Source organism: Heterodontus francisci, chromosome 45 (genome assembly GCF_036365525.1).
Source record: "Heterodontus francisci isolate sHetFra1 chromosome 45, sHetFra1.hap1, whole genome shotgun sequence".
NCBI lineage: Eukaryota > Metazoa > Chordata > Chondrichthyes > Heterodontiformes > Heterodontidae > Heterodontus > Heterodontus francisci.
In genome coordinates, this window is record NC_090415.1 from 1,713,184 (window position 1) to 1,729,365 (window position 16,182).

General features: G+C 50.0%; 1 protein-coding gene across 1 annotated transcript in view; it reads right to left on the reverse strand.

Moving 5' to 3' along the window:
• The window catches only part of LOC137356263 (urotensin-2 receptor-like), a 51,517-nt gene extending 43,232 nt beyond the window's left edge, over window positions 1-8,285 (reverse strand). The window contains exon 1 of the mRNA XM_068022136.1: window positions 7,200-8,285. Coding sequence (XP_067878237.1) covers window positions 7,206-8,285 — 1,080 coding nt within the window. The 3' untranslated portion in view covers window positions 7,200-7,205. The remainder of the gene's footprint in view (window positions 1-7,199) is intronic.
• Window positions 8,286-16,182: the final 7,897 nt, after the last annotated feature.

The following is a 16,182-nucleotide window of genomic DNA, read 5'->3' on the forward strand; positions in this document are numbered from 1 at the left end:
GATTAGATTCCAGTCTGTAACTCACTCCCGGGTATCTGTTATTCTATATATAAACCCCACCAAACCCCTCGATTAGATTCCAGTCTGTAACTCACTCCCGGGTATCTGTTATTTTATATATAAACCACCCCGAACCCCTCGATTAGATTCCAGTCTGTAACTCACTCCCGGGTATCTGTTATTCTATATATAAACCCCCCAAACGCTCGATTAGATTCCAGTCTCTAACTTGCTCCCGGGTATCTGTTATTCTATATATAAACCACCCGAACCCCTCGATTAGATTCCAGTCTGCAACTCACTCCCGGGTATCTGTTATTCTATATATAAACCACCCGACCCCTCGATTAGATTCCAGTCTGTAACTCGCTCCCGGGTATCTGCTATTCTATGTAAAAACCCCCGAACCCCACGATTAAATTCCAGTCTGTGACTCACTCCCGGGTATCTGTTATTCTATATATAAACACCCCGAACCCCTCGATTAGATTCCAGTCTGTAACTCACTCCCGGGTATCTGTTATTCTATATATAAACAACCCGAACCCCTCGATTAGATTCCAGTCTGTAACTCACTCCCGGGTATCTCTAATTCTATATATAAACTGCCCAGAACCCCTCGATTAAATTCCAGTCTGTAACGCACTCCCGGGTATCTATTATTCCATATATAAACACCCCGAACCCTTCGATTAGATTCCAGCCTGTAACTCGCTCCCGGGTATCTGCTATTCTATGTAAAAACCCCCCGAACCCTCGATTAAATTCCAGTCTGTGACTCACTCCCGGGTATCTGTTATTCTATATATAAACCCCCCCGAACTCGATAAGATTCCAACCTGTAACTCACTCCCGGGTATCTATTATTCTATATATAAACACCCTGAACCCTCGATTAAATTCCAGTCTCTAACTCACTCCCGGGTATCTGTTATTCTATATATAAACACCCTGAACCCCTCGATTAGATTCCAGTCTGTAACTCACTCCCGGGTATCTGTTATTCTATATATAAACCCGCCGAACCCTCGATTAAATTCCAGTCTGTAACTCACTCCCGGGTATCTGTTATTCTATATATAAACACCCTGAACCCCTCGATTAGATTCCAGTCTGTAACTCACTCCCGGGTATCTGTTATTCTATATATAAACCCCCCGAACCCTCGATTAAATTCCAATCTGTAACTCACTCCCGGGTATCTGTTATTCTATATATAAACAACCGGAACGCCTCGATTAGATTCCAGTCTGTAACTCACTCCCGGGTATCTCTAATTCTATATATAAACTGCCCAGAACCCCTCGATTAAATTCCAGTCTGTAACGCACTCCCAGGTATCTGTTATTCAATGTATAAACCTCACAAACCCCTCGATTAGATTCCAGTCTGTAACTGACTCCCGGGTATCTGTTATTCTATATATAAACCTCACAAACCCCTCAATCAGATTCCAGTCTGTAACTCACTCCCGGGTATCTGTTATTCTATATATAAACACCCCGAACCCTTCAATTAGATTCCAGTCTGTAACTCACTCCCGGGTATCTCTAATTCTATATATAAACTGCCCAGAACCCCTCGATTAAATTCCAGTCTGTAACGCACTCCCGGGTATCTGTTATTCAATATATAAACCTCACAAACCCCTCGATTAGATTCCAGTCTGTAACTGACTCCCGGGTATCTGTTATTCTATATATAAACCTCACAAACCCCTCAATCAGATTCCAGTAGAAACTCACTCCCGGGTATCAGTTATTCTATTTATAAACACCCCGAACCCTTCGATTAGATTCCAGTCTGTAACTCACCCCCGGGTATCTCTAATTCGATATATAAACTGCCCAGAACCCCTCGATTAGATTCCAGTCTGTAACTTGCTCCCGGGTATCTGTTATTCTATATATAAACCACCCGAACCCCTCCATTAGATTCCAGTCTGTAACTCACTCCCGGGTATCTGTTATTCTATATATAAACCACCCGAACCCCTCGATTAGATTCCAGTCTGTAACTCACTCCCGGGTATCTGTTATTCTATATATAAACCCCACCAAACCCCTCGATTAGATTCCAGTCTGTAACTCACTCCCGGGTATCTGTTATTCTATATATAAACCCAACCAAACCCCTCGATTAGATTCCAGTCTGTAACTCACTCCCGGGTATCTGTTATTCTATATATAAACCCCACCAAACCCCTCGATTAGATTCCAGTCTGTAACTCACTCCCGGGTATCTGTTATTCTATATATAAACCCCACCAAACCCCTCGATTAGATTCCAGTCTGTAACTCACTCCCGGGTATCTGTTATTCTATATATAAACCCCACCAAACCCCTCGATTAGATTCCATTCTGTAACTCACTCCCGGGTATCTGTTATTCTATATATAAACCCCACCAAACCCCTCGATTAGATTCCATTCTGTAACTCACTCCCGGGTATCTGTTATTCTATATATAAACCACCCGAACCCCTCGATTAGATTCCAGTCTATAACTCACTCCCAGGTATCTGTTATTCTATATATAAACCCCCCAAACGCCTCAATCAGATTCCAGTCAGAAACTCACTCCCGGGTATCTGTTATTCGATATATAAACCACCCGAACCCCTCGATTAGATTCCAGTCTGTAACTCACTCCCGGGTATCTGTTATTCTATATATAAACCCCACCAAACCCCTCGATTAGATTCCAGTCTGTAACTCACTCCCGGGTATCTGTTATTCTGTATATAAACACCCCGAACCCTCGATTAGATTCCAGTCAGAAACTCACTCCTGGGTATCTGTTATTCTATATTTAAACCCCCCCGAACCCCTCGATTAGATTCCAGTCTGTAACTCACTCCCGGGTATCTGTTATTCTGTATATAAACCCCCCGAACCCCTCGATTAGATTCCAGTCTGTAACGCACTCCCGGGTATCTGTTATTCGATATATAATCCCCCCGAACCCCTCGATTAGATTCCAGTCTGTAACTCACTCCCGGGTATCTGTTATTCTATATATAAAACCCCCGAACCCCTCGATTAGATTCCAGTCTGTAACTCACTGCCGGGTATCTGTTATTCTGTATATAAACCACCCGAACCACTCCATTAGATTCCAGTCTGTAACTCACACCCGGGTGTCTGTTATTCTATATATAAACCCCCCGAACCCCTCGATTAGATTCCAGTCTATAACTCACTCCCGGGTATCTGTTATTCTATATATAAACACCCCGAACCCCTCGATTAGATTCCAGTCTGTAACTCACACCCCGGTATCTGTTATTCTATATATAAACAACCCGAACCCTTCGATTAGTTTCCAGTCTGTAACTCACTCCCGGGTATCTGTTATTCGATATATAAACACCCCGAACCCCTCGATTAGATTCCAGTCTGTAACTCACTCCCGGGTATCTCGAACTCTTTCTATAAACTGCCCAGAACCTCTCGATTAAATTCCAGTCTGTAACTCACTCCCGGGTATCTGTTATTCTATACATAAACAGACCGAACCCTTCGATTAGATTCCAGTCTGTAACTCACTCCCGGGTATCTCGAACTCTATATATAAACTGCCCAGAACCTCTCGATTAAATTCCAGTCTGTAACTCACTCCCGGGTACCTGTTATTCTACGTATAAATCCAGGAACCTCTCGATTAGATTCCAGTCTGTAACTCACCCCCGGGTATCTGTTATTCTATCCATAAACAGACCGAACCCCTAGATTCGATTGCAGTCTGTAACTCACTCCCGGGTATCTGTTATTCTATATATAAACCCCACCAAACCCCTCGATTAGATTCCAGTCTGTAACTCACTCCCGGGTATCTGTTATTCTGTATATAAACCCCCCGAACCCTTCGATTAGATTCCAGTCTGCAACTCACACCCGGGTATCTGTTATTCTATATATAAACCCCCCCGAACCCCTCGATTAGATTCCAGTCTGTAACTCACTCCCGGGTATCTGTTATTCTGTATATAAACCTCCTGAACCCCTCGATTAGATTCCAGTCTGTAACTCACTCCCGGGTATCTGTTATTCTATATATAAACCCCCCGAAACCTTCGATTAGATTCCAGTCTGTAACTCACACCAGGGTATCTGTTATTCTATATATAAACCCCCCGAACCGCTCGATTAGATTCCAGTCTGTAACTCACTCCCGGGTATCTGTTATTCTATATATAAACCCCCCCGAACCCCTCGATTAGATTCCAGTCTGTAACTCACTCCCGGGTATCTGTTATTCTATATATAAACCATCCGAACCCTTCGATTAGATTCCAGTCTGTAACTCACTCCCGGGTATCTGTTATTCTATATATAAACACCCCGAACCCCTCGATTAGATTCCAGTCTGTAACTCACTCCTGGGTATCTGTTATTCTATATATAAACCATCCGAACCCTTCGATTAGATTCCAGTCTGTATCTCACTCCCGGAGATCTGTTATTCTATATATAAACACCCCGAACCCCTCGATTAGATTCCAGTCTGTAACTCACTCCTGGGTATCTGTTATTCTATATATAAACCATCCGAACCCTTCGATTAGATTCCAGTCTGTATCTCACTCCCGGAGATCTGTTATTCTATATATAAACACCCCGAACCCCTCGATTAGATTCCAGTCTGTAACTCACTCCCGGGTATCTGTTATTCTATATATAAACCCCCTGAACCCCTCGATTAGATTCCAGTCTGTAACTCACTCCTGGGTATCTGCTATTCTATATTTAAACCCCCCCGAACCCCTCGATTAGATTCCAGTCTGTAACTCACTCCCGGGTATCTGTTATTCTATATATAAACCATCCGAACCCTTCGATTAGATTCCAGTCTGTATCTCACTCCCGGAGATCTGTTATTCTATATATAAACCGCCTGAACTCGATTAGATTCCAGTCTGTAACTCACTCCCGGGTATCTGTTATTCTATATATAAACCCACCCCGAACCCCTCGATTAGATTCCAGTCTGTAACTCACTCCCGGGTATCTGTCATTCTATATAAAAATCACCCGAACGTCTCGATTAGATTCCAGTCTGTAACGCACTCCCGGGTATCTGTTATTCGATATATAAACCCCCCGAACCCCTCGATTAGATTCCAGTCTGTAACTCACTCCCGGGTATCTGTTATTCTATATATAAACCCCCCCGAACCCCTCGATTAGATTCCAGTCTGTAACTCACTCCCGGGTATCTGTTATTCTATATATAAACCCCCCCGAACCCCTCGATTAGATTCCAGTCTGTAACGCACTCCCGGGTATCTGTTATTCGATATATAAACCCCCCGAACCCCTCGATTAGATTCCAGTCTGTAACTCACTCCCGGGTATCTGTTATTCTATATATAAACCCCCCCGAACCCCTCGATTAGATTCCAGTCTGTAACTCACTCCCGGGTATCTGTTATTCTATATATAAAGCCTCCGAACCCCTCGATTAGATTCCAGTCTGTAACTCACTCCTGGGTTCTGTTATTTATATATAGAACCCCCCGAACCCCTCGATTCAATTCCAGTCTGTAACTCACTCCCGGGTATCTGTTATTCAATAAATAAACCCCACGAACCTCTCGATTAGATTCCAGTCTGTAACTCACTCCCGGGTATCTGTTATTCAATATATAAACCCCCCGAACCTCTCCATTAGATTCCAGTCTGTAACTCACTCCCGGGTATCTGTTATTCTATGTATAAACACCCCGAACCCCTCGATTAGATTCCAGTCTGTAACTCACTCCCGGGTATCTGTTATTCTATATATAAACCCCCCGAACCTCTCGATTACATTCCAGTCTGTAACTCACTCCCGGGTATCTGTTATTCGATATATAAACACCCCGAACTCCTCGATTAGATTCCAGCCTGCAACTCACTCCCGGGTTTCTGTTATTCTATATATAAACACCCCGAACCCCTCGATTAGATTCCAGTCTGTAACTCACTCCCAGGTATCTGTTATTCTATATATAAACCTCCCCGAACCCCTCGATTAGATTCCAGTCTGTAACTCACTTCCGGGTATCTGTTATTCTATATATAAACTCCCCGAACCCCTCGATTAGATTCCAGTCTGTAACTCACTCCCGGGTATCTGTTATTCGATATATAAACCCCCCGATTAGATTCCAGTCTGTAACTCACTCCCGGGTATCTGTTATTCTATATATAAACTCCCCGAACCCCTCGATTAAATTCCAGTCTGTAACTCACTCCCGGGTATCTGTTATTCGATATATAAACCCCCCGATTAGATTCCAGTCTGTAACTCACTCCCAGGTATCTGTTATTCTATATATAAACTCCCCGAACCCCTCGATTAGATTCCAGTCTGTAACTCACTCCCGGGTATCTGTTATTCTCTATATAAACCTCCCCGAACCCCTCGATTAGATTCCAGTCTGTAACTCACTCCCGGGTATCTGTTATTCTATATATAAACCCCCCCGAACCCCTCGATTAGATTCCAGTCTGTAACTCACTTCCGGGTATCTGTTATTCGATATATAAACCCCCCGATTAGATTCCAGTCTGTAACTCACTCCCGGGTATCTGTTATTCTATATATAAACTCCCCGAACCCCTCGATTAGATTCCAGTCTGTAACTCACTCCCGGGTATCTGTTATTCTATATATAAACCCCCCGAACCCCTCGATTAGATTCCAGTCTGTAACTCACTCCCAGGTATCTGTTATTCGATATATAAACCACCCGAACCCCTCGATTAGATTCCAGTCTGTAACTCACTCCCGGGTATCTGTTATTCGATATATAAACCCCCCGATTAGATTCCAGTCTGTAACTCACTCCCGGGTATCTGTTATTCTATATATAAACACCCTGAACCCCTCGATTAGATTCCAGTCTGTAACTCACTCCCGGGTATCTGTTATTCTATATATAAACACCCTGAACCCCTCGATTAGATTCCAGTCTGTAACTCACTCCCGGGTATCTGTTATTCTATATATAAACCCCCCGAACCCCTCGATTAGATTCCAGTCTGTAACTCATGGCTCTGTCTTGCTCCTAACTCCCTGAATCCCTTGCTTCGGCCTGAACCTCTCTGATTGCTCGACGGTTCTGTCGTCCGATTGGCGCAGCGTCTCTCTTGCGCGCGCCCGTGCCCGGAGTCCGGCAACTTCCCCCGCTACTGCGCAGTGCTTCCCTTTACCTTGCTCTAGACGCCCGGGGTTCCGGCGGCCTCCTCTAGTCCCAGGTTGCGACGGGGCCTCCCCCCAGCGGGGGTGGCCTCTCGGCTCCTCCTGCTGGCCGCCGCCGCCGCTGCAGCAGGACCCCCCCTCTGCCGGCTCCGCAGGTACTCCTTGTAGTTCTTGGTCAGCAGGGTGTAGAGGAAGGGGTTGACGCAGCTGTTCCCGTATGTGAGGCAGGTCACCAGGTTGTTGATCAGGCCTTGGGTCTTGAAGGAGACCCGGAAGGGCTCGGCGTAGAGTGGCACCAGCTGCCAGCTCCAGAAAGGCAGGAAGCAGGCCCAGTAGGTGAGGACGATGACGAAGATCAGGCCGAGGACCTTGAGCCTCGGGGAGCGGCGGACAATGGTGCGGGTCTGCGAGAGCCAGTAGGCCCGGGCCAGGCCTGCGTAGAGGTAGCCGATGACCAGGCCCGGCGCCAGCAGGCTGGTGCCGAAGAGGACCGTGAGGTACAGCTTGTTGCTCTCCTCGCTCCAGGCCGGCGTGCAGAGCCTCCGCACCGAGCCGTCGTCCAACAGCCTCTCCTCCACGTGGATGGCGATCATCAGCGGCAGGGTGAGGCAGAAGGAGAGCAGCCAGATCAGCAGGGTGACGGCCCGGCGGTGGGGCGCCCGGGCTCCGCCGGCCGCCCCCGCCAGGGGCCGGGTGACGGCCACGTACCGCTCGCTGCTCATGGCTGTCAGGGTGAAGATGCTGGCGTGCATGGTCAGGAGGTCGAGGGTCAGCAGGACCCGGCAGCCGGCCTCCCCGAAGGGCCAGTCCTTGACGGCGCTGTTGTAGACGATGAACGGGACGGTGGAGAGGTACAGCAGGTCTGCCAGCGCCAGGTTGACGATGTGGACGTACATGGAGGCCCGGCAGCGCAGGGAGCGGCACATGAGCACCAGGATGTAGGCGTTGCCCGCCGTGCCGCCCAGGCACATCAGCGACAGGACGGCGCCGATCAGGGCGGACACCACCAGCTCGTCGGGGGAGGGCCCCGGGGAGCGCCAGCCGCCCGAGTTGTTGAGGAGCGACTGGGAGTCGTTGGATGCCTTGGTGACCTCCATGTTCCTCCAGAGCCCCCGGTCGGGGCAGGGCCCCACCACGGCTTCTCCCAACCGAGCCGCCGGCCTGGGCAGACGGGAGCGTAACTGTGCTCTTCAAAACTCAGCTCAGAGCCACTGGCTCACGACACCGGGCATCCCCTCTCGCAAACTTCTGACAATCTCTCTCTCTCCAAATCTTCTTTCTGGCGTCTGAGAGAGAGTTGGCTCGGAAATCGCACCTTCCCCAGAAATTTCTGTGAAGCATCAGATTCTTCACTGCTCCTCTCCCTCTCCCTCCCTCTCTCTCTCTCTCTCTGTTTCTCGAGTCTGTCCCGTCCCACCGCGATCCCAGACATTCCAAACTCCCTGCTGCTCCCGGCATTAAACCAACCACTGATGTCAATACAGGAGATGGACAGACTGAGAGAGAGAGACAGTTCCAAACACCTGCCTGACTGCACATAGAGGGAGAGAGAGAGAGAGAGACGGAGAGAGAGAGGCAGCGAGTGATAGACAGAGAGAGAGAGCGAGACAGACAGAGAGAGAGAGACGGACAGAGAGAGACAGAGAGAGAGAGAGAGAGGCAGCGAGAGATAGACAGAGAGAGAGAGCGAGACAGACAGAGAGAGAGAGACGGAGAGAGAGAGACAGAGAGAAAGAGACAGAGAGAGAGAGAGAGAGGCAGCGAGAGATAGACAGAGAGAGACAAAAAGACAGACCAGAAGAGAGACAGAGAGAGAAACAGAGAGAGTGGGATAAAGAAAGTGAGAAAAAGAGACAGAGACACAGACAGAGAGAGACAGAGAGAGAGAGGCAAAGAGAGAGAGAGAGACAGAGAGGAAGAGAGACAGAGAGAGACAGAAACAGAGAGAAAGACAGAGAAACTGAGAGAGAATGAGAGAGAGACAGAGAGAGAGACAGAAACAGCGAGAGACGGAGAGAGAGAGACAGGGGGAGAGAGAGAGAGAGTCAGAGAGAGATATCAGCTGATATTTAACAGGGGGTGGTGTGGGAGATAAAGTGAATTGTCCTGAGGGTAAATTTTTAACAGTTACAAACAATACAACAATCCAAACAATCCCTCAGTTATTACTCCACATCAACTCAGCTATCGGAGGGGAACTTGCAGGTGGTGGTGTTCCCATTGCGTCTGCTGCCCTTGTCCTTCTAGTTGGTAAAGGTCGTGGGTTTGGGCGGCGCTGTCTCAGGAGCCTTGGTGCATTGCTGCAGTGCATCGTGTAGATGGTACACACTGCTGCCACTGTGCGTCGGTGGTGGAGGGAGTGAATGTTTGTAGATGGGGTGCCAATCAAGCGGGCTGCTTTGTCCTGGATGGTGTCGAGCTTCTTGAGTCTTGTTGGAGCTGCACCCATCCAGGCAAGTGGAGAGTATTCCATCACACTCCTGACTTGTGCCTTGTAGATGGTGGGACAGGCTTTGGGGAGTCAGGAGGTGAGTTACTTGCCGCAGGATTCCCAGCCTCTGACCTGCTCTTGTAGCCACGGTATGTATATGGCTACTCCAGTTCAGTTTCTGGTCAATGGCAGCCCCTAGGATGTTGATCGTGGGGGGATTCAGCGATGGTAATGCCGTTGAATGTCAAGGGGAGATGGTTAGATTTTCTCTTGTTGGAGATGTACTGAGGGAGTGCTGCACTGTCAGAGGGAGATGTATATACTCTCGGACTTGATCTCCATAATCCAGACCGACACTCCCCCGGTGTCAGTACTGAGGGAGTGCTGCACTGTCGGAGGGAGATGTATATACTCTAGGACTTGATCTCCATAATCCAGACCGACACTCCCCTGGTGCCAGTACTGAGGGAGTGCTGCACTGTCGGAGGGAGATGTATACACTCTAGGACTTGATCTCCATAATCCAGGCCGACACTCCCCCGGTGTCAGTACTGAGGGAGTGCTGCACTGTCGGAGGGAGATGTATATACTCTCGGACTTGATCTCCATAATCCAGGCCGACACTCCCCCGGTGTCAGTACTGAGGGAGTGCTGCACTGTCGGAGGGAGATGTATATACTCTAGGACTTGATCTCCATAATCCAGACCGACACTCCCCTGGTGCCAGTACTGAGGGAGTGCTGCACTGTCGGAGGGAGATGTATATACTCTAGGACTTGATCTCCATAACCCAGGCCGACACTTCCCGGTGTCAGTACTGAGGGAGTGCTGCACTGTCGGAGGGAGATGTATATACTCTAGGACTTGATCTCCATAATCCAGGCCGACACTCCCCCGGTGTCAGTACTGAGGGAGTGCTGCACTGTCGGAGGGAGATGTATATACTCTAGGACTTGATCTCCATAATTCAGGCCGACACTTCCCCGGTGTCAGTACTGAGGGAGTGCTGCACTGTCAGAGGGAGATGTATATACTCTAGGACTTGATCTCTATAATCCAGACCGACACTTCCCCGGTGTCAGTACTGAGGGAGTGCTGCACTGTCGGAGGGAGATGTATATACTCTAGGACTTGATCTCTATAATCCAGACCGACACTCCCCTGGTGTCAGTACTGAGGGAGTGCTGCACTGTCGGAGGGAGATGTATATACTCTAGGACTTGATCTCTATAATCCAGACCGACACTCCCCTGGTGTCAGTACTGAGGGAGTGCTGCACTGTCAGAGGGAGATGTATATATTCTCGGACTTGATCTCCATAATCCAGACCGACACTCGATACTGACTCTTCAGGCTCTCAGAGGTACTGACAGTAAACCTACCCCGACTGCGCGCTCTGTCTCTGTCCGGTCCTCTGACACCCCAGCACGCCTCAGCTTCCGACTCATTGGACTCATCCAATGAGATATCCGGACTGGTCGGCCGCAGAGGAATGTTTTAAGGAGTGTCTTAAAGGAGGGGAGAGAGAGAGAGAGAGAGAGGCAGAGAGGTTCAGGGAAGGACACCCAGAGCTCGGGGTCCCCCGCCCCAGGGGCAGCCGAAGACACGGTCGCCAAAGGCGGAGCGATGGGAATCGGGGAGGGAAGCTCGAGAGGCCGAGATTGGAGGAGCGGTGGAGATCTCGGAGGGTTGTAGGGGCTGGAGGAGGTGACAGAGATAGGGAGGGGGAGGGCGGGAGATTGTTGGAACTGTCACCTGAGGTGAGGGGACTTTATCCAAACCAAGACCCGTTCGACATAAATCAACCACTCTGACATTTAATTAAAAGATAACACACAGGACTGGATTTCAGCACAGGCAAATCCAAGAACAATGTGGGAACGCCCGAAGTCATGAGAGAGACTCAATGTGGCAGGACAGGTACAGCACAGGGGTTAGATACAGAGTAAAGCTCCCTCTACACTGTCCCCATCAAACACTCCCCAGGACAGGTACAGTACGGGGTGTTAGATACAGAGTAAAGCTCCCTCTACACTGTCCCCCATCAAACACTCCCAGGACAGATACAGCACGGGGGTTAGATACAGAGTAAAGCTCCCTCTACACTGTCCCCCATCAAACACTCCCCAGGACAGGTACAGTATGGGGTGTTAGATACAGAGTAAAGCTCCCTCTACACCGTCCCCCATCAAACACTCCCCAGGACAGGTACAGCACGGGGGGGTTAGATACAGAGTAAAGCTCCCTCTACACTGTCCCCCATCAAACACTCCCAGGACAGGTACAGCACGGGGGGTTAGATACAGAGTAAAGCTCCCTCTACACTGTCCCCCATCAAACACTCCCCAGGACAGGAACAGTGTCCCACGTTCAATATGGCCTCACTGCTTAGCTCTGCTGTCTCGGAATCCAGCGACAGGTCTTTGCGTGAAAGAGAGAGAGAGAGAGAGAGAGGGAGAGAGGGAGAGAGATGATGCCCATTCTGCTCGCCCTAGGCTCGGGTTTTGCAGACAAATAATAACATTCACATCTGTTTGCCAGGCTCGTGGTTTGTGTACAGAGAATGTCCTGTTCACTCCTTCCCAATGCCTGGCCAGCTCCGACACTGCGTAGATAAACACACTTAATGTGCACAACAGCAGCTCGCCTTTCATCTCCCATTGGGAGATGCACGTCAAGGCAAAGGCTGGGGAACAGGGAGTGCAGCACCATATACAAACCTCGGAAAAATGCTCCCCGGTGTCAGTACTGAGGGAGTGCTGCACTGTCAGAGGGAGATGTATATACTCTAGGACTTGATCTCGATAATCCAGGCCGACACTCCCCCGGTGTCAGTACTGAGAGAGTGCTGCACTGTCGGAGGGAGATGTATATACTCTAGGATTTGATCTCCATAATCCAGGCCGACACTCCACCGGTGTCAGTACTGAGGGAGTGCTGCACTGTCGGAGGGAGATGTCTATACTCTAGGACTTGATCTCCATAATCCAGGCCGACACTCCCCCGGTGTCAGTACTGAGGGAGTGCTGCACTGTCAGAGGGAGATGTATATACTCTAGGATTTGATCTCCATAATCCAGACCGACACTCCCCCGGTGTCAGTACTGAGGGAGTGCTGCACTGTCAGAGGGAGATGTATATACTCTAGGACTTGATCTCCATAATCCAGACCGACACTCCCCCGGTGTCAGTACTGAGGGAGTGCTGCACTGTCGGAGGGAGATGTATATACTCTAGGATTTGATCTCCATAATCCAGACCGACACTCCCCCGGTGTCAGTACTGAGGGAGTGCTGCACTGTCGGAGGGAGATGTATATACTCTAGGACTTGATCTCCATAATCCAGACCGACACTCCCCCGGTGTCAGTACTGAGGGAGTGCTGCACTGTCAGAGGGAGATGTATATACTCTAGGACTTGATCTCCATAATCCAGACCGACACTCCCCCGGTGTCAGTACTGAGGGAGTGCTGCACTGTCAGAGGGAGATGTATATACTCTAGGACTTGATCTCCATAATCCAGACCGACACTCCCCCGGTGTCAGTACTGAGGGAGTGCTGCACTGTCGGAGGGAGATGTATATACTCTAGGACTTGATCTCGATAATCCAGGCCGACACTCCCCCGGTGTCAGTACTGAGGGAGTGCTGCACTGTCGGGGCTGCCGTCTTTCAGGATGATACGTGAATCTGAGGGGCCCCCGTCTGTCCTCTCAGGCGGGTGGGGATCTCCCCCGTGTCCTGGGGGGCCCAGTATTTAACCCTCAACCAACATCACTGAATAAACAGATGGATTTGGCTGGTTCTCGCTTCATGGGATCGTGCTGTGCGCAGCTTGGCCGCCGCGTCTCCGACATTCCAAAGTCGGCCGCAGGGCAGAAATCCGGCCTCGGTGCGCTCTGCACACATCCCGGGGCGACGAAAGGGGCCAGATAAATTGAGAGCCCTGGTCTGGAGTTGTGGGGGGGGGGCGCGGGCGGGGTGGGGCGTGGAACCCCAGAGCTTTCCCTCCTCTGGGCTATAAAGTTTCCGGGTACAACCACTTCCCCCTCGCAAGATCGGCGAGGGGCAGGAGAGGGCGAACGGCTGCTTTCCGGGTGCAAGGGGGAGTTTTTGGAAAGAGATGGGGAGGACGGGACTTTGCCGCCCAGATCTGCCTTCCTTATTCTGGCCCGAGCTCACTTGGCTGCAAAAAAAAACTCTGACAGGAAAATCAATTTTCTCCTTCTTCGCACGACATTCGTGTCCGATTACAGTCTGCATGAGCAATGCCGTCTGGAAATAAACTGCAAAAGCAGCAGGAGTTGAGCTGGGGGGGTGGAATGTCGGTCTGGATTATGGAGATCAGGTCCTCGAGTATATACATCTCCCTCCGACAGTGCAGCACTCCCTCAGTACTGGCACCGGGGGAGTGTCGGTCTGGATTATAGAGATCAAGTCCTAGAATATATACATCTCCCTCCGACAGTGCAGCACTCCCTCAGTACTGACACCGGGGGAGTGTCGGTCTGGATTATGGAGATCAGGTCCTCGAGTATATACATCTCCCTCCGACAGTGCAGCACTCCCTCAGTACTGACACCGGGGGAGTGTCGGTCTGGATTATGGAGATCAAGTCCTAGAGTATATACATCTCCCTCCGACAGTGCAGCACTCCCTCAGTACTGGCACCGGGGAGTGTCGGTCTGGATTATGGAGATCAAGTCCTAGAGTATATACATCTCCCTCCGACAGTGCAGCACTCCCTCAGTACTGGCACCGGGGAGTGTCGGTCTGGATTATGGAGATCAAGTCCTAGAGTATATACATCTCCCTCCGACAGTGCAGCACTCCCTCAGTACTGGCACCGGGGGAGTGTCGGTCTGGATTATGGAGATCAAGTCCTAGAGTATATACATCTCCCTCCGACAGTGCAGCACTCCCTCAGTACTGACACCGGTGGAATGTCGGTCTGGATTATGGAGATCAGGTCCTCGAGTATATACATCTCCCTCCGACAGTGCAGCACTCCCTCAGTACTGACACCGGGGGAGTGTCGGTCTGGATTATGGAGATCAAGTCCTAGAGTATATACATCTCCCTCCGACAGTGCAGCACTCCCTCAGTACTGGCACCGGGGAGTGTCGGTCTGGATTATGGAGATCAAGTCCTAGAGTATATACATCTCCCTCCGACAGTGCAGCACTCCCTCAGTACTGGCACCGGGGGAGTGTCGGTCTGGATTATGGAGATCAAGTCCTAGAGTATATACATCTCCCTCCGACAGTGCAGCACTCCCTCAGTACTGACACCGGGGGAGTGTCGGTCTGGATTATGGAGATCAAGTCCTAGAGCATATACATCTCCCTCCAACAGTGCAGCACTCCCTCAGTACTGACACCGGGGGAGTGTCGGCCTGGATTATGGAGATCAAGTCCTAGAGTATATACATCTCCCTCCAACAGTGCAGCACTCCCTCAGTACTGACACCGGGGGAGTGTCGGCCTGGATTATGGAGATCAAGTCCTAGAGTATATACATCTCCCTCCAACAGTGCAGCACTCCCTCAGTACTGACACCGGGGGAGTGTCGGTCTGGATTATGGAGATCAAGTCCTAGAGTATATACATCTCCCATCGACAGTGCAGCACTCCCTCAGTACTGACACCGGGGGAGTGTCGGTCTGGATTATGGAGATCAAGTCCTCGAGTATATACATCTCCCTCTGACAGTGCAGCACTCACTCAGTACTGACACCGGGGAGGGTGAATGAACAGTCTGGTTACTTGCTCATGCCAGTGTACCAGGGCCTGCTGCCAGCTCGATGTGTTTGTGTTCCTGACCCACTTGCTGACCTGACCACTGTAACAAACAGACACTAAAGTCTCCACATTCCAGGGCCCTGTATCTCTGCCCTTTTGCTTTTCTTTGACGTTGGTGTGTCACATTTCCCTCTCGTGTGGGACTGGAGCCAGCAAACGGGTTCCAGGGCTGCCAACCGCGATGGGAGAGCGAGGGAGAGGAGGTTGGGAGCGGAGGGGCCGTGTGAAATTCCACCACGAGTCTGGGGAACAAAATCGCGGGAGGGTTTTTGCGGCTTCTGTTTTCTGGAGAGATCGGATTCCCGGCCTGGGCAGGATTGGATTGTGCGAACTAGGCCAAACTCCCGGGCCAGGACTAACAGTAACAGCAGGCGGCCCAGAGAGGGACAACACAGCTCTGTCTGACAGAGAAATATTAGCAGTAACTGGTGAAGAGGGCCAGAGAGAGAGAGAGAGGGGGAGGGAGGGAGTGAGAGAGAGAGAGGTAGAGGCGAAGATAGAGACAGAAAGACAGATACAGAGAGAGAGACAGAGAGAGGGGGGACAGAGATAGAGAGAGAGAGAGGGAGTGAGAGAGAGACAGAGGCAGAGGCGAAGATAGAGACAGAAAGACAGAGACAGAGAGAGAGAGATACAGAGAGACAGAGAGAGAGGGGGACAGAGCGACAGAGAGAGAGAGAGGCAGAGGTGAAGATAGAGACAGAAAGACAGATACACAGAGAGAGAGAGAGAGAGAGAGATACAGAGAAACAGAGAGCGAG